The sequence below is a fragment of the Pseudopodoces humilis genome, chromosome 2 (genome assembly GCF_049639895.1).
Source record: "Pseudopodoces humilis isolate 2021_Gansu_Grassland_sample_001 chromosome 2, ASM4963989v1, whole genome shotgun sequence".
Taxonomy (NCBI): domain Eukaryota; kingdom Metazoa; phylum Chordata; class Aves; order Passeriformes; family Paridae; genus Pseudopodoces; species Pseudopodoces humilis.
In genome coordinates this window covers 68,026,830-68,045,369 of record NC_142201.1, presented here as the reverse complement: position 1 = coordinate 68,045,369, position 18,540 = coordinate 68,026,830, and the positions used below count along the sequence as shown (strand labels likewise).

Below are 18,540 nucleotides of genomic sequence, written 5' to 3'. Positions count from 1 at the left end.
ACAGTGAAGGCATCTGAGCTGTGCTGATCTGGCTGCCCCAGGTAGCCCCAGGGGCTGCTCTGCTCTGGAAACCACAGCCCCATTGTGGTGAGAGGCAGACATCGCCCCTGCTGCCCTGGTGGGTTGGTGTCCATGCTGGAGCTGGAGTTATGAGATAGCATTTTTAAGCTGACACCATGGTAATTCCCCCCATTTTTGGAGAAGATCCCGCCACCAAGTATCCTTAAGGATAGGAAAAACCTTATCTAAGATAAAACATCATGTAAAATGTGAAACCTGTAATATTACTTATGGGGCGATCAAAAATTTAAACACTTTTTCTCCAAAAAAAAGTAGTTTTTTTACTTGCTTTTAATTTTCTTAATGTAAAGAGAATAGTAACAATCCCACTGAGTTCTGCTTATCTATAGGTGCTGGTAATGATTTGTGCACAGCTCTCTTGCTTTGAGTGGCTTTTGTTTCAAAGAATGAGAGCTGGTAATTTGAGTGGGTGCTCCCTATGTGCAAGTCCAGCATCCAGTATATCCCTGTGCCTTCAAGGGCACCAGGCCTGGCAGTCTGTCAAGAGCACTTCTTAAATTAAGTCCAATGAGTTAAACAGTATGGGCAGATGCAATGGTATTCTCCAAAAGGGGAAATCTTACTCTTGTAAGGCTGCTGGTTTGGGAATTCTGTGTGAAGCGATCTGGTGTTTTAATAGATCAGGCTCTATTTACCTGGAGTTTTTGGGTTTTTTCCCCGTAACTTTTTGACTAATTAGGAAAAAGAAATCCATAAGAAGGCACATAATTTTATTCTGAGCCTAATGCAGGTTGGTCAGGACTGGATAGTCTGCAGTCCTGGCACGCAGCCCCCTGTGCATTACTCAGCAGGGTATGGAGGCAGGAGGAGTCACTGGAGGAGCCAGGCCTTGCATTCCTGGCTTCTTCCCATCACTGAATAAGAAAGATGCCCACATCATTTGGGTCTCCTCAAGCCTTCAAGGCTCTCAAATCAGTTCAGTTTATCACTCCATTTACAGCAAATTTTCTGGGAAGTGTGTCCTTTGGATCTGGTGGAAATCATCCCAAAAGGGCAGTATGTAAAGGATTAATTCAAATTCCAGATTCTATTATTCTGGTATTACCAGAAATAAAGTTGTGTCACTTGTCTTAACAGAGTTAAAAGGTAGGTGCAGGAAAACTACACAGAAACATTAAGTTCTGAAATATTTTGGGTTTTTTCCACTTCCATTTTTGTAATATAGAACTGACTTGCTCTCTTATCTACTGTGTATCCTGCAGCCAAACTAATCCTGTCTGTGCCCTAGATTTTTATTAGCCTTGCTTGCTTAATATGGAAAGATTTAGTTTTTAGGACTCTTTTTAATTCAATTTACTACTGTACTGCTTTTTCTCTTGAATATGATTTCTCTGTAGTGTCCTTTAAGGATTCTTGACCTTTTCTAACCTGGAACATATTTATAGTAACCTGATCTAGTTTTATTAATCATTAGTGATCTTCCCAGCAGGGTACATTCCTTTGTCTTCTTTCTAATATGATTCATGATACATCCCAATTTAAAGTGCCCATATGATTGAACCACTATGCTGGGATTTATTGTACTAAATCAGACTCCAGTGGATGGAGACAAGAATTTTGTTTGTCAGTTTGCACAGCACTAGTCAGATAGATATCTGCTGTCAAAGTCCTTGCATTTTGGTAATAACACCTTAATGTTGCTCATGTAAATATGTTTTCATTTTCCTTTAGCCAATTCAGTTGTTTTACTCCTTAAATATTCAGATTTCTTTTGAGACTAGTCAAGGCAAGGAGCCCTAATAAATAGAATCACAGAAACAGATGTGGAGATAGACATGAACATCAGGCTATTAGTGGCGTTTGTATGGGAATGTTCACTGGGCATAGAATGGTGTGAGTACAGCAATCTCCTCTCTAAGTTTAACTCTGTGAACGTATTAATAAGATTGGAGATGGTTAAATGCAGACTTAAATACATGAAAAAAAATTAACAATTTTAATAAATCCATCTTGTACATGCAGTCCAGCCATAAATGGTATGCAGGCTGACCACAAAAGTATTAAAAAATACAGATGTCTTTTTAGATACATAGGAGTAAATAGAGTATTCTGCACTGTTGTGTGCATGTGAGTTTGTGTACATGTACTCCTAGGCATACAAGGTATTTGTAGGCAATGAGTTGTGGCTCCTAAGCTTGATTTAAAAACTGAATGAGTTCATTATAATCCCACTCCCCTCACCTAAAAGAAAAAAAAAAAAAAGAAAAAGTAGCATGAGGAATCAATCTAATCTGCTTTACTAAATGAACACGTGAAAGTTCTTATCTGGGATAAACCTGGCTACTATACATATTTTTCTCTCTTTTTCCTTAAACAGAATGAAAATGCCCTTGTGAAAATAAAGGAGTTAGGAGTCGAGCTTGCAAAGATCAGGGAGGAAGTTGGTAAGTAGTACAAGAAAAGTAACAACAAAGTGATTTTCTCACTTTGCATGAAAGCAGATGATGATTCCCTGTGACCTGACCCTGGGGAAATTCCATACATGTGATGAAGTGTTTTCTGAAGCCCAGTGGCAAAGGGTTTTGTGACTTTGCAGGGAGCCTTGATTTCACCTCTTTGCTGTGCAGATGTGTTCATTACCACACACACTGCAGCCAGTTGTGCATCATCTTTGCTAAACAAATTGTTCTCCATAAATCCGTAGCGTCTGTCCTAAAGCACCAGCACTGCCTTGGAGAAAGTACAGCATGATGAGAAGTGGGAGCCTGGGACCACTGCAGTGCACAGTGCCTGGGAATGCATCACTGAACTTAGGAACATTGCTGTGTTTTGCAGTTCAGCTACAAACCAAAGGACACCAAGCTCAGAATTTGCTTGTTAATGTCTCTAAGGTCTCTTCCTTGTTGAAAGATAGAAAGAGCAATGTGTCCCATTTGGTTTGTGTATTCTCTGTATATCTGCATGCTCCTTTTCCTTCTTAGTTTCTGACCTAGACAGGAGAGTGTAAAGATACTGCCACTCCTGAGAGTGATGGGCTTTTGCTCTGGCTTCAGGCTCAGTTCTTCTGGGCTTAAATCTCTCCAGAATGAGTGTGATGTTGAGTTCATCTACCCCAGGGCAAATGGAGAGCAGGACCACTGTGTCAGGGGACTCCTAGAGTACCAAAAGGTGTTGGAACCACTGATGACTGGAGCTGTGAATAGGGGGAACTCTCAGCTTTCCCTGTGTGTGGGCTCCTGGGTCACCCATTAAGTAGACTGTGTTATGTGGCCAGAGCATGGCGTGGCCAGCAAAGGGAGGCTCCGGCCAAACCCTCATGGGATGGGCAGAACTGCAGATCCTCCCTCTGCTTTGCCTTCATCTTGCCCATGACAGCCCACTTCAGAAAAGCTGAACACAGCCCTTTTCAGATGCCTGGCATCTTTCTGCTCCCTGCTTTGCACCCCTGAAATTCTTTGGCTGATTGTCATTTCATAGAGAGCTTTATTGTCCCCATGGCCAATGTATACTGCAGCAATAGCAAAATAGGTTTCCAGTTATTTCCTGATGCCTGCCTTCCTCCATCCTCTGCATCTCTAGGGCTCTTACAGAAGAGTTGTTGCCACTGGTGCTTTCTTCAGGTAGGGCACATCTGAAGTTCTTGGTTCAATAGCCACTACTCATCTGAAAGCCCTAGCAGGTTGGGTTTGCACATTTTCATGAGTGCTTTTTTATGTGGAGGTGACATGGGAAAGAAAGAGAGGTTTGGTGCCTGAGATAAGGAGCTCTGCTTCCATTTACACCGTGTTTGTACAGCTGGAGTGAATACAAATCCCTGGTGGTTTTGCTGGAGAAGAGAACTTTGCCATGGGTGTAACTGCGTGTCTGTTTGGGGGGTCACAGAGCAGCACGCTCAGTAACAGGGGATCGCTGCTCTGCCTGCCCTTGCCATCACCCTTGCACATGCAGCAACAGACACCTCCTCTGCATAAAGCTAAGTCTTGGTGGCATATGTAGGGGCAGTAAGAACCACAGACACCCCAGAAAAGCAGCCTGAGCAGTACTGCTATAGAAGGGAGATAAGCTGTAGATGCGTATGGGCTTTCTTCCTCAGAAAGGGAGAAGATGGTGTGAGAAAGTCCTTTCCTCAGTGGTCCTGTGGGCATGTGTAATGGAGAAGAGTCATTACAGGCCACCTCCTGCTCCCATCACTCTGGAAGACATGGAGATGCAAAGCAGAGGCTGTTTGTGAGTGACACAGATGGCTGGTCACCTGCTTGGTGAAGGTAATCCTCTCTGTGCAACCCTGACATGCAACATGGCCAGCTAGAAGCACTGCCAGTAGGGATGAACAAAAAGATGAACATGTGCATTTGTTGCACTTCAGCAGACTGTGAAATAATTCATCAGCAATAAAAAGCTTAATGTATATCTCTACATATTGAAGGTAAGTGACTAAGCTTTTTAGTAAAAGTAAAAAATTGCTGCGCAGTCTGCTTTCCTTTGGTATAAAATTACAAATCTTACTTTTGTGAAATAAAAAAACTGTGTACTGTGAAATAGTAAAACTGTGGACAATGTGAAATAAATGCCATGTACATGAGAGCATTTCTCATCAGTGCAGTTCTTTGCAGTGTCTAAAGGAGTTCAAGCTGAGGTTATTACTGGAGACATGAGGGTGCTACTGGAGACATGCAGCCCTCCTGTGCTATAGGAGGATTGTTTTGGTCTCACTATCAGATGAATTAGTGTGTGGTACAGCATTGTATGTGATTTATGCAACTAAAGAATGAAACAGTCCTTTATGTGGCAACAGCAATCTTGGGTCATTCTATGAAGAAATTCAGGGAAAATCAGAGTGTGTTATTTTGACTACAACCAAGCTGTAGTTCTGACTTGCCTCCGTCACTTTAAAAAGTAGTTTTTCATTAATTTAAAAATAACTAGTTAAACAGCATGGGAGTTGGTCAGAAATTCCTGATTTTTCATGTATAAATTCACCATGTCAGACTCACTGATATAAATGCCCGAATGAATCAGTAAAACAAGGCTGGACTAGCCAGTTTTGATACAAGCAGTGGGTCCAACACTTAGTTGTTCAGGCAATAGCTGTAATTCAGAGTTTGGGTGCTGAATGTGCTTGGTTTTTGCAGCATGCAGTCTTTAACTTCAACAGAAACTACAAGCTTCTGCTATGCAAAGCAATGAAACTGCAACAGAGAACCCACTCTTCAGAAAAGTAAGAGTATATGTTTAAGGAAAATTCTTGTGGTAAATAAAACCACTGCTGAAGCAATAGCAGAGATGGACCACATGTAAAAATAGCTTAGGGAGACCTGCATCCTTCTGGAGCCAGGCAAAATATTGAGGTTCAGACAACAGTGTCCACTTTTACCCCCAGCACTCCTGTGCAAGTATCACACTGCATCTGAAACCAGCATGAGTGAAATAGAAAAGTGATTCTCCCTTCCCAGTCCTGGGGAGGAATCTTGGCCTCTATAAACACTGAGGGACTTGTTATTTAAAGCAACAAGTTTTGCTCATGTCTTTTGCTAGAAATAGCAAGGCTAGGAAAACATGACAAGCAACCATTCTACACTCAAGACACCAATCTTTATAAATTATAAATTATAAATATAAGCACTTTTCAGCTGCAACCCTGAGTCTCTTGCAATAAAGAGGTTTTGAATGCCAGCTGTTTCCCTTCAAACTAGTGGAAATTAAATGTCAAAATTACCTGCTCCTTTACTGTCAGACCAGTGATGTGAAGTGTGTTGAGAGGAGGTATGGAGATGCATAAAAACCAAGATGAAGGAAAGGCAGTGAGATGTCAAGTTTAAAATTTGTATTATCTGTGTTCTCAAAGAGTTTTGAAGCTTTTGTGCCATCTCCTCCTGGATATGCCTCCCAGTCAGAGGACACTTAACCGGAGTGTGGTGGCTGTGATTTGTCTGCGATTTTGGGGACAAGGGTCAGGAAGAAGAGCCCACTGGCATCTGACATTTCTCATAAGGAAGGAGGAAGGAAGGAAAAGAAGGAAACAAGTCCCTCTGTAAGGCCACAAGACACAAGCCCCCAGTTCCCACAGAAGAATCCTGAATACACTCCTGAATGCAAAGTGCCCGGGCTAGGGAGGCTGCCCTGTGGCTCGTACTGTGTTTGGTGGGGGAAGGAAGGTCAGTCCAGTAGTGGCATCCACCTTTCCCTCACCTTCCCAGCCCAGCCTGAAGTGAGTTTTGCTCATCTGTTGTGCACTTAGTGCAGTAGCTGGTCTCATTTTACCCATCACACTGTCATCCCAGGAAATGCCACGTTGTGTTGGAGTCATTTCCAGGCTGTAAGCAGCAATGGAGATACCTACAGAGACGGAAAAAGAAAACTCTTCTTTTTCAGGTTTAACTCTTCACAACAGACCAGTAATAGTTATGCTCTGCTTATCTTGTTCCATGTCAGTAATACATTTGTGTAACTTTTCCGAGTCATTCTTCCTTTTTTCCTACAAGAGTAGCTCACTTTAACAGTATCCTTCTCTTGATGCCTGAAAGCTAAATTCACAGTTTTCCAGCAGCATTAGCAGGTGGTCTGTTCAGGCATCTGTTCTGGGGTCCCTGCTGGAGATGACACAGCTGTTTCACCAGGACCACAGGCTGAAGGCACAGCTGGCTCCAGCAGGGAAGGCTCTCCCACATGGTTCCTGCTCCCCGGGCAGGAGAGCTGCAGAGCCTTGGGCTCCATGGGTGCTGCGTTCTACTGTGTCTGTCCCAGGAGAGCCAGGCCCAAAGGTCCATCTCCCTACTAAGAAGAGATTCCATTTTTCCTCAACACTTCAGTCCTCAGCCTCATTTGTCTTAGTCTGAGAATTATGGTAGGGATCACTCCTTCTCATTAGAGGTGTTTAATATTCTATATAGGGTAAATTGCCTCATTTTCTGCCTCCAGTGGCCTTGTTAGGTGTATGGGGATCATACCATGCAAGCTCACTTTCGCTGCTTCCCTCTTCCCTCCATTTTGCACCTGCATCAGGGTCTGATTTGTGAACAGTCTTGTATTTCAGATTACAGGATGTGTTTCAGATGGACTTTCTTTTGGTTAAAGCACATTGTTTCATTGCCCAGCCCTCCCTGTGTGCTGGGTAATCTCATTAGAGAGGCTGGAGAGAGATGGGGCTCATTACATCTCCTATTTAAAGCTTGAGTAAGTTTGAATTCTACTGAAGGCAGAGCTGCAAGCATAGCCCCTCCAGCTCTGGGACCACTTGACATGCCAAAGATAATAAAAAATCAAAAAGCAAGAGAGAGGTTTAGAGCTATAATCCAGACTTCCAGGAGACAAGACATTACAGCTAATGTACCATTCCATTCTGGATTGAAGACAAGTGGGAAAGCTTTCTATGTGGTGCCACTGAGGTGCTAAACTCACTGGTTCACTCTCTTTCCGTAAGGAGCAGAGAGCTTGACAGGAACAGAGTCCCTCACAGTGCCTCAGAAAGTATCAGGATCAGAACAGGAGCCCAGTGGTGTTTATCTGTCTGGACATACTGACCAAGTTTGGATATTGATGTCCAGTAAGTGTGGAAGCAGAGCTCTGAATGGGGTGAAAAATAGCTATGTGGGGAAGGGAATGGTTAGCTTGGGTGTCCAAACTACCTTGACATGGGTGCACCTAACATAAACTGTGGGGATAGCACTGGTAACTTGGACAAATTGTTGCTATCCTGGGAAAAATAAGCACAGTCTGACACCCTAGTAGAAAGAGGCAGGAAGATACAGATATTGAACAAATATGTTGTCATAGGATAAGTATGGGTTTGAAGCATTCAGCAGGGAGACAGCTGCTCCCAATCCCGACTTACAGTGCCATACAGGTCTATGCATGGCACATGCATTTTGAAAGGCAAGGGAAGAATAAGTATGCAGTCAGATTGTTCAAAAACCTGATCATCTTCCTAAACCAGCAAGAAGATCTAGCAGTGCCATTAGAAACTCATTTCTCCTTCTCTAGTATTCTGAATGTTATGGTCATGATGATTTTAACCACTTCTTACCTGTTAGATCTTTACAAGTGAGCAAACTTGCTCTGTAAAGGTATTCTTGTGGATCTTCTCTAGCTTGTATCAAGTCTTCAATATCTGGATTTTTGCAACTGTTCTTTAGCAAAGAAAAAGGCTGAGGACACAGTGTTTGTGACATTGCTTTCCTGGGACCTGGGGGACAATAAAGGTGAGGAATCACATGGGGAAATGGACAGATTTTCCTTGACTAGGAAAACAGAGGTGTGAATTTTGAGACAGTCACTGGGTTAGTTCACTAGAGTAAAAATTTCATACTTTCTGATGGCCCTCAGTATCAGCCTTTCATTGTACTCTGATGCCTGAAGCACACAAGATAGTGGTTTGAATACAAAAATATTTTAAGCAAGTGTTCATTAATGGATTTGAATGATCCTTGCTGGAGCTGGAGACAGGTTTATGGGATGAGCAGCTTTGAACAACTCAAAATCAGGATGTATGGGGTACAAATCCTTCTGGTCAAGTGGTCAATCATATCCCTTGTATGAGTGGGAGAGAAGCACCAAGCTCATTGCTCTACAAACAGGTCCAATGCCACTGCTCTGTGCTGGGCAGTGTGAGGACTGAGTGGTCTTGTCTCCACAGACCTCAACACGGCGAGATGGAAGAAGCTACTGAGCGAGAAGGAGGAGCTGGAGAGGCGCTTCGAGGAGGAGGGGAAGCAGCTCCGCCGGCAGCAGCAGGAGGAGATGCAGGCGCTGGAGCAGCGGCTGCAGGAGGAGTACAAGGCCAAGAAGGAGAGCCTGCAGGAGCAGCACAGGCTGCAGCTGGAACAAGCCAAGTTGCAGCACCAGGATCAGGTCAGCCTCCACCTGTTGCCTTTGAAGAGTAGTCCATGCTAGTACTGATTGGGCTCAGGTAATGAAATGTATTGAACACTCCAACGTGAAGACACTGGTAATGAGTGGAAAAATGTAATCCTGAATAACTTTACTGCTCCTTCTCCCTGTTAGTTCTACTGTTTTTTTCTACACGGTAGTCTGTTACATTGCCATGTCTTACCTTCACATGTTTGCTGATGTTTTACAATAAAAACACTAAGATTAGCTCTGCTGCCCACACATACTTGCTCCTCAACCCACCTATACTAGTCAATTTATGACTAAACCAAGGGTTATAAGAACCTGTTCCACACAGGTAAGGCCAGCAGGGCCAGCCCATTGCTATTTGCGAGTTAAAGGGCAGTGAAGTGATAGCACCCATGGAACACATGCAGCCTAGACAAGCATGCAAAACACTCTGGGTCGCCTGATTGATGCCCCACCACTCAGTCTGATCTCTTGGATTGTGCATCCCAAGTGCTTCTCCTTGCTTTGCTTTCTGTGTGTAGACAGGAGTATCCTCACAAGCAGTTCTTTTTGTCTGGTTTTGTCAGAACAAATACTGTAACTCAATGCAACTGGGCTGTTTTGTCCCGGACAAAATACCTATTTTTGTTAATGAACTGATTCCTAAAGATGTACTAGAAGGTGCTATCAAAAAGATTTTCATGTTCTAAATCAGATTTTTCAAAATATTTCTCTGTAAATGGTTAGAACCTACGCTGAGCCATGTCTTCTTGTTCTCATTTCAGTTTATGCAAGTTGGTTTTCTTGCAACGCCCTTCAAAATTTCTGCTTTTCTTTCTGATATGAAAGAGGGGTCGTGTTCCCAAAAGCCTTGACAATTTTTTTTCCTTGCACTGAGTCAGTGTGTCAGTCTGCCTGGTAGAAGATGCTGGCTCTAGCTGCAAAGGCTCACCTCTCCTGGATCACCCGACATCAGCATTTGTGAAGGAATTTGTTAATTTTTTGCTGAAATAGCTTATAGTTTAGCTCTGCTACTCTTTGAAGTGCTTCTGCAAGCTCTCAGGACCACAAGAACAGATGTTGGTTCTTCTCCTCTCAAGCTGATCAGTGCAATAAAGGGTGATACAGGTCATTGTAGAACTTCACTAGAAGTATGCTTATTTTTCTCATGTTTTCATCTGTTGTGACCCTATTCATCATCACAGAGGAGCAAGGGAAACACATCTTTCCCTCTGCGGGGCAAACAGTTCTTGTTTTGCTCCAAAGCTCTGTGTTTGCTGATTACTGAAAATAACACAAGCATTCCTCTCCATTGCTTTGAAAGTGTAGCTGTGACCCTAGTATCTCAGAGTTTTAGCCCACATTTTCAATTCATAGTTAGTTAGCATGATGAGTTTTAGCAGGTTTTCCCTTTGAATTCCTACTCTGCTGTCTACCCATGCTATGTTGGGTGCTCTTGGATCAGTGGAGGCTGACAGGCCATGCTGGAAAGGTGCTCACCAACAATGTTTCTGGGCTGAGGAAATGGAGCTCTTACACTGTACATGAGAAAAGCCTTGTCCTTGAGATACCCATCTGCATGAGGGGGACTTGAATTTGCATTCTTGAAGGCAATAACAATAGCAAAATCCTTCTGACCATGGATCTGCATCTATTCCTCTATCCGTAAATCTAATTTGGAAGATACCCATCCCACTTTCATGGTTTCCAGTCATAGCTTAACCTTCCATGCTGCATTGCTCTAGTCACCACTTAGTTCACTACCAGCAGTTATTTGTTTGGAGACACAGTTTCTGTGTCAGCTTTTAGAGGTTCAGCTGTCTCTGAGGAGGTAGCAGAGCATGAGAGACAAACTCCTCACAAAGTGATCTTGTGTGCCAGTGCATTCTCACATCTCCTTGCAGCTAAAGGAGAATTGCAAAGTAAAGGCTGTGATCTGTCTTGCCAATGTTTCTCACTTGAGGTGCTCAGCTCAAGCTGTTTTGTCCAGCAGCTTACTGAACTCCTCCCACTGGAGTTCCTCTTGATTTTACTTTATTAAGCCTTAAAAATCCCACCTGAGGTACCTTCCACAGCCAGAAATAAACATGACTTGTGTTAAGTGAGGTGATCAAGCCTGCAGAGTAAGTTATTAGCATCCAAGAGAGCTGCTTCCCAGTGCCAAGTTGACTATCTGCCATGAAAAACTGCAGACAGGACGTCACACTGGAAGATTAAAGAGAGTCATTTGTGTTGTGGATATGAAACACACAGAAGGCAAAAAAATCCCTAAAGATAATTTGAGACGTATTTAATTGGCTTTACAGATAAATAACTTGCCAAGGATGGTGGCAGTGAGAGGAGACCCCTTCACCTTTCTGGGGGTGTTGGCATTGAGGATAATCATCCCCATGGGGTGCTGTTCAGTTGAGAAGCAATTAGAGTACAACTCGAGGCTTCAGCAAGGGTGAGGAAAAGAACATGGCCATGCTCATGAAGCTTCAGCTTACAGACATCATATACAAAGGACACTGTGCTCTGGGAAAGACCAGGTGATAGCCCTTACCCCATTAGTAGCCCTTTGAGTCATCTGCCCCCCACCTTTCTCAGCTCTGTCATGCAATACATCAGAAGGCCGAGTACCCATTATTTTGCAAACAGTTCTTCACTGCTGAGTTATGACCCACATTATTATGAAAATGAATTTGAATAATTTTAAATTCCATGTTAAATGCCCCACTTTCATTCTGAGAGCACGTTTTCTCCAATATGGTTGGAAATTTGGCTTTTGGTGGGTTACTTAATACATATGTTTGACAACTAAAAGCAATGCAATAACATTTATTCCAGTCAAGGCAAACTCAGCTGTAGTAAACTTCTACCATTATGTACATAACTGTGAGCAAATAAAGCTGTTTAGTGTCAATTCACTTAGCCAGGAACAGAACAGCTGTTTCACTGTAAATGTGAAATAGTTTGATCCTCTGCCTTGCCAGATATCACAGATAATATTGTGTTAAATGTAGAGAATAAAATCACTGTGGTTACAAACCCCAGAAAAGCAAACTGATGCATTGCATTCAGAAAGTGCTCTTAATCGTGATCAGGATTTCTTATTGCAGTTCCTTGAATGATTCATATAAAAAGGCCGTCATTAGGGATCTCACTTTGCCTTTAGCCAAGTCGAGTAACAAGCAATGTACTGAAGGACTCCCAAATCCATAGGGTGCCCACAACCATCTTCCAGCTCCCCTCCTCGCTCCCATGATGGCCTGTGGTCATTATTATAACTTAGATTAATGGACTGTCAAGACTTCTGAACATTTAATGAGCACATCTCCACCTAAGGGCTTTTTGGCCTTTTGCTTTCTTATGTACCTCTTCATCACCATTAAATTAAAAGAACAAAAGAACATCAGCAGTGACTACACGCTACCATTCAAGGTATCCACGTGACAAAACTGGCTCAGGTGCTGGGAGTGTCACATTCAGTAGATCCCTTTGCTGTTTCTCACTCACTGGAGCTCTCCAGCAGTGGTTTGTCAGTGTGCCACAGTCTGTCTAACCATGTGTCCATGTTGTTGGAACAGGTGGAAGATCTCACAGCTGTACATGAAGCTGCAATGTCACAGTTGGAAAACAACCACATAGTGGCCATTACAGTACTGCAGGATGAGAATGACTGCAAGATTCAAGGTAAGCCAAAGACAACCCAACAGCTACACAGCTGTTCCAGAGCAGGAATTAATGCTGTAGTGACACTGTGCTTCTTCCTCCAGAGTAGATTCCACAGAATTTGTGTTGGTCTAGTGCTTTCACGTGGGGTGGACCACCAGGTTCATGCTAGGGCAGAGGGAGAGATGTCTTCAGTCTACAGCATCTAACTTTGACCTGAGATTATCTGAAGGGGGGGGGGTCTCTGGGTCAAAGATAAGGCTTTCTCTATGTGTTGCTGAAAATAGAATCCAAATTCCACATCACTTTGCACACATGCTTTTTCAAGAGCCTAATCCTCAGATGTTCAGGAGGATAGATATATCTCGGGATATCTCTGAATTTAGGTGCTTAAATACTCACAGTGCTTCTAAAAACAAGACTCATTATTTCCAGTAGTAAATGTCTGGCCATGCTGAGCAGACCAAAGCCTCTCACTGGTACAAATCTGCATCTCAGCACTGCTGCCTTTATTTTGTTGTTACTGTTTGGCCACAGGATTGATGCTGCAGACAGAGCTCTTCCCTCTCTGCCAGTTCAGTGTCTAAACATACGCCTTTGTGCATGCTTTAGCTGATATTAAACAGTAATCTGTACAATCTCCCTATTTTTTTCTAAATTTTAAATATCTCTAGTAGGTTTTCCCACGTTTCCCAGACCAAGTCATATTGCTTAGCTCTGCATTGTGTCAATTAGAGAGAGACATGGTCCAGAGCATAATGTGAACTGAGAACAGTCTATTCCCCTCCCTTGTGGGCAGAGAAGGTATCTAGCACAGCATTTGTAAATTAACATATGCGATTTTGAAAATAAATAAGTAAAAAACTGATTCTTGCTTGAGAACATTCTCATATCTCCGTGGTTTTTTAGTACTTTCTGATGATAAAATTCGGTTGCGGTTCATCAAGGGTCTGGTGGGCAAAGTCTGGTCTCCCTGCTCCTGGTCTGAGATGCCCTCCTGTGCCTGGAAAAGGCACTGCAGCCGCTGCGGGCGAGCGAGCCCGGCGCTGGAGCGATGGAATCCTCGCTGCTGTGCCCGTGGCTGCTGAGCAGGGCTTAGGGGGCAGAACCCATGGCCTTGGGGGGGAAAACACAAAAAATACAGTGCCCGCATACTAAAAAGCTGCTACTACTGCACTGAGTGATGATTTTATGCCGTTGCTTTAGAGATTAAACTTTATTTCACTTAGTTTAATGAAATTTTGGTTATTAGTATGCCCAGGGTGTTATTCTAGCAGAAAAACCTTTAATCAAGCTTTTTGTCTTCCCTTGTCTCACTACTGGAATAAACCTCTTAGCTCATCTACCACAGCCTGGGGAGAAGCACTGTTGTTTGCATTTTTGCATCTCAGGTGGTGGCCCTCCTCTCTATCCCCCCAAAGAAATTGCAACCCAGGCTTTTAAATGTATCCAGTTTTAAATCCTTTGATCTAGGGATAGTCACTCTGAACTGTCAAATGTCCCATTGTCAGACTAACTCTCTTCAGATCAGAGTGCCTGGGAACTGAGAATTCTGAGCAGTTCTGGAAAATCAGAATCTGGTCACATAGAAACGGAGGTATCCGCAAACAGTGGAAAATCAGGAAATTCTGATTTTCAGAATAATTTACCTAAGGTCACAGAGCATATTGCTACCAGTTTCCTGTTCCATATCCATGTCCTAAACCTGCATCCCAAATTGCTCTTGGTTCACAATATGTGTGCTCTGGTTTGCTGGACTTCACTCAGTAACGTCATGTCTGTGTCACTTCTCCAGAACTGAATACTGCTCACAAACTGGAAAAGGCACAACTAGAAGAGACTTTTGAAAAGCTGCGTCTGTCACTCCAGGTTAGTAGTTTCTTTATTTCCCACCCTGTAATGGTGCTGGGGGCAGCCCCGGACACACCGCCCGCTGCCAGCACACCACGCTGCTGCCTCTTACCTGCTCTGGTACCTCTTGTGCTCTGCCTGTCCTGGGATAGAGCAGCAAACCCTCAGGATTTGTCCTCCTCCTTGGCTGGTTCACAAGAGAGAGAAAACTTAAAGGGACTCAAAAGCATCTGGATAAAGAAAGAAATGTCTTTGACCCTGCTGTTCTTCCCTGCTTGATGGGGAGGACTCTGGCACCTGCAGTGGCTGTGAGCATCACCTGCTCTGCATGGTATCCCCCCCAGCTGGCACCCCCAGGGCGCAGAAGGGGGACCCCTGTGCAGCCAGGCTGTGGATGGCCAGGGTCAGCCCTGCACATCGCAGTTCCCACATCCCACTGCTTAACACCAAGGTCAAAGTCATCTAATCCTTCTAAAAACTCCATGCTGTTCTCGCTCCCTAGATGAAGAAATCACAAGGTGTGGAGGGCAGAACTGCGCCCCTGTGACACAAACTACGTTTGGAAATGTGTGAACAAGTAAAGATGCCACAGCAAATAATGCAAGCCCTGTTTGATTTCACAGGCAGAGATTAATTACAATTTTTAAATGCCCTGACTAGCACATATTGTTGCACTGCTGCGACAGCTCGAGGCATGTCAGCAGTTTTGCAATAAGGACTGATGTAATGTTCCAGACAAGAAATCACAACTGTGAAAGATAAAAATACCATTTTCACAGCAACTGTGGATTTTACAGGTGTTGTATAGATAGAAATGCCTTTGATGGTAACAGAAATACGATTGCTTAAAATAACATGGTTTTTCCCATGGTTTTTCTCATCTCTGAGATGAAATGATGATCATTTAAATCCCACACCACTAACTCATCTCTGCTTGTTACCGTGTTAGAAGCTTAGAAAGGGGGAGGAAACAGCTATCTCTGGCCTCATTTGGACTTCAAGGACCACACAAATACATGTAATATAAATGTGATATAAATTATGTAAAAAAGCTCTTCCAAGGAAGGACATGTCTGTTCTCATCCAGCACAAGGTGATGGGGTGATTTAGCATCAGCCACAGGTGTTACAGGGATTTTGTGATTCCCTGGGGCTTGTCAAATACCCCGTTCTATGTTCAAGTGGCCTTACACAAAAAAATATCACCTTACAGGGGTGCCTAAGCTTTATTTAGCTTCCCTGGTAGTTTGGCAGTGCAGACTGACCAGTATGAATGTAAGTGGGCTGACAACACAGTTGATGTGTTAATTGGTGTGTTTCCCTCCCAGGACCAGATAGACACCCTCACCTTCCAGAATCAATCTCTTAAGGCCAAAGCAGACCGGTTTGAAGAGGCTCTGAAGAAAAACACTGAGGAACAGCTGAAGGTAGATGACCATTCTAACTATACAGGCATCAAGATACATATCTTAGTATTACACATTACCCAATTCAATGGAGAGCATCTCTCCCAGCCGAGATCCCGAATATTGAGCTCTGAGCAAGAGTCATGAATCTTAGCCAAAGGGGTGTCAAGGAGACAATATCAGGGGTCAAATGGGCTCCAGAGGACCAGGTCCATGTAGTTTTCATACCACTGATTCTTCTAAACCACAGGGTTATATTAAGGAGTCTCTCTCTTGTGGCTGAAGATGTATGTGTGGCTGACATATCCAAATCCCTGATGTATTTCCTAGATTGTGCAAGCTCCGTATCTACACTTAGAAAAAGATTTGAAGAGCTTAAAGCACGTTCTGGAAATGAAGAACCTCCAGATTCACCAGCAGGAGAAGATGATTATGGAGCTAGAAAAACAGGTGAGTTGTCATTTTTCCTACAGAGGAGACATCGCAGAGGTAATAAAGGCAGATGAACTTAAAAGAGGCAAGTACACACAAGGCTGGGGAAAGACAGAGTCAAAGAAGTTCACATCCTTCGATCTGGATTGCTCCTTCATACAGCACCTGCTCATAATGTTAGGTTAGACAGCAAGGTGAGTGATGGAGGCAGAATGGAGGAAAGGGAAATTTGTGGTAGTCCAGGGTACATCAGCCTGCACCATATGCCCCTACAGGAGTCAGGTAGCCTTTAGGGCTGGAGAGGGCACGTGAAGGAAGACGAGGCCATGGTGTGTCCTGCTGCTGCTCCTTCAGGCATTTAGTGAGTCATGTGTGGATTAGCAATACTCAGCAAGCAGTCCCTAGAAAGGTTTACTCCAGAAAAGGTCTCTCCAGCCCTCCAGTAATACTTTTCTGCAGTCTGTGCTGTTTTCTCATCCTTTACTTGTGGGATTCCCTAATGCAGAACTCCCCAGTTCACCATCAATTACATTTTCTGTGGGAAAGGGGATTAATTTTGTACATCATAACCTGCAGTGACAGTAAAATACAGTGTGGAGACAGGATGAGGCAATACCTCAGCTGGGAGCTGTGGCAGCTGGTTCAGCACAGCATTCAGCAAGATTTGTTCCCATTTACAGGGAAATTTGAGAACTCTGATGATTATTTTGCTGAACAGATGCTTTAGTAAGTGGATGTAGAGAAAAGAGCCTCTTTGCAACTGAGGCTTATTATCTCTGCTCCTTCCAATGTGCTACTCTTGGAGCTAAGCCAGCATTTGGAAATACTGGGAAAAAGAAAATCCCAAACAACAGCCTATATAATTCCTGGTAATTTAGCTGCTTTTGCTCATTAACCACATACAAGTGCACAGTCCTGTTCCTGCCCTTCATCACAGTAAAACAGTGGGTCTGCTGTGTCCCAAAGGCACAACTGCTTTCCATTTCAAGATATACCTTTGTAAGTGCCAGAACACCTACAGGACATCTCCAAATTCTCTGGGGTGTCACAAGGGAGCAAGAGGGCATTTCAAACACAGGGTCAGCCTTGTCTCCTTGGCAGCTGAAAGGGAGGCTGGAAATGAAGGTGACATAGCTACTACTTGTGAGAAGTATTGAAGAAGCAGAGAGAGAGCCCATGATGGTGATTCCTCTCTCAACATTTCAAAACAGGGCCAGAATCTATGTGCTGCTCTAACAAAATAAACTGGGACAGACCAGAATATCTGAGAATCATGAGTATCCTTTACATTTACCTGAATAGACCACAAAAAACACAACCTAAAACTGATGTCTCCACCATTAAGTGTGAGTTATTGCTATTCCCGGTGCACAATATTTTGGTTCTTTATTAAAGGTTGGGAAATTCAATAACCAAGCTCACACAGAGATAAGGTTACCCTGCTATCTTGTTTTCTTTCAAAAGTGTTGAATTCAGCAAAATTCAAACTGCTGGAAAACCAAGGACTAAGGTGATAAAGTATGTCAAATTCAAAGCTTGGGGAAAACACGGCACCTGAGGCTGTGAAACAGGCCTGTAAACATCTTACTGATGTTCTAATACTGATGTCCTCAAACTCTGCCCTTGAACTGTGCTGAATAAAAGCTACCTGTGCTTGGGACAGGATTAATTTCAATTAATTACAGCTTAAAGTTGAATGTCTGGTTTAAGCCTGTCATTTAAGGCGACATTGTCAGCAGAAGTGAGAAGAGTCTCCAGAGGCCAGTCTACCTCAAGAGAATGCAGCTGCACTCTAAGGCTGCTGCTGGGCATTATCTGCCCTGGTGGGTGACTCTTTCCTTTCCATAACCGAGGAATCATAATCCTAGAGGCTGGATGTCAGGCTGTAATGTCTGGAAAATGTACGTCATCCCATCTTGCACTCCTCCTTCATCACTAGACTGATCACTCATACCACAATGCTGGGCAGCTTTCTGTGCTGGGTGCTCCTCAAGTGTCACCAGCACTTTCTCTAACATCTGGTAACGCTGGCTCCTTGGGGGACAAAAGTTGTGGGAGCACCACTGAGGAAAACATCTATTTGTGCTGAACAAAATTAAGACCCTCCTCCTCAGTTATAAGGAAGGGCTGGTTCAGCTCTGCCCCTGCTCAGTGCTCTGCTGATGGCCCCAGGTATTTCACCAGTATGATGTGGTGCTCTGAGTCAGATATCTAAGTCACAGCTGAAGTCAAGAAAACTACCTCCACCTATCCTCAAATTTTAGAAGATGCTCCATAGACTAATAAAGAACAAATTATCTTGGATAAGGTGCTGAGTGTCTTTCAGACTTAACAATCCTTCT

General features: G+C 43.5%; 1 protein-coding gene across 1 annotated transcript in view; it reads left to right on the top strand.

Annotated features, from left to right (window-relative positions):
• Positions 1 to 18,540, top strand: part of MTUS2 (microtubule associated scaffold protein 2) — a 170,097-nt gene that overhangs the window by 146,622 nt on the left and 4,935 nt on the right. The window contains exons 8-13 of the mRNA XM_088052304.1: positions 2,399 to 2,465; positions 8,654 to 8,868; positions 12,426 to 12,531; positions 14,306 to 14,379; positions 15,689 to 15,787; positions 16,097 to 16,216. Of these exons, the coding sequence (XP_087908430.1) occupies positions 2,399 to 2,465; positions 8,654 to 8,868; positions 12,426 to 12,531; positions 14,306 to 14,379; positions 15,689 to 15,787; positions 16,097 to 16,216 (681 nt within the window). The remainder of the gene's footprint in view (positions 1 to 2,398; positions 2,466 to 8,653; positions 8,869 to 12,425; positions 12,532 to 14,305; positions 14,380 to 15,688; positions 15,788 to 16,096; positions 16,217 to 18,540) is intronic.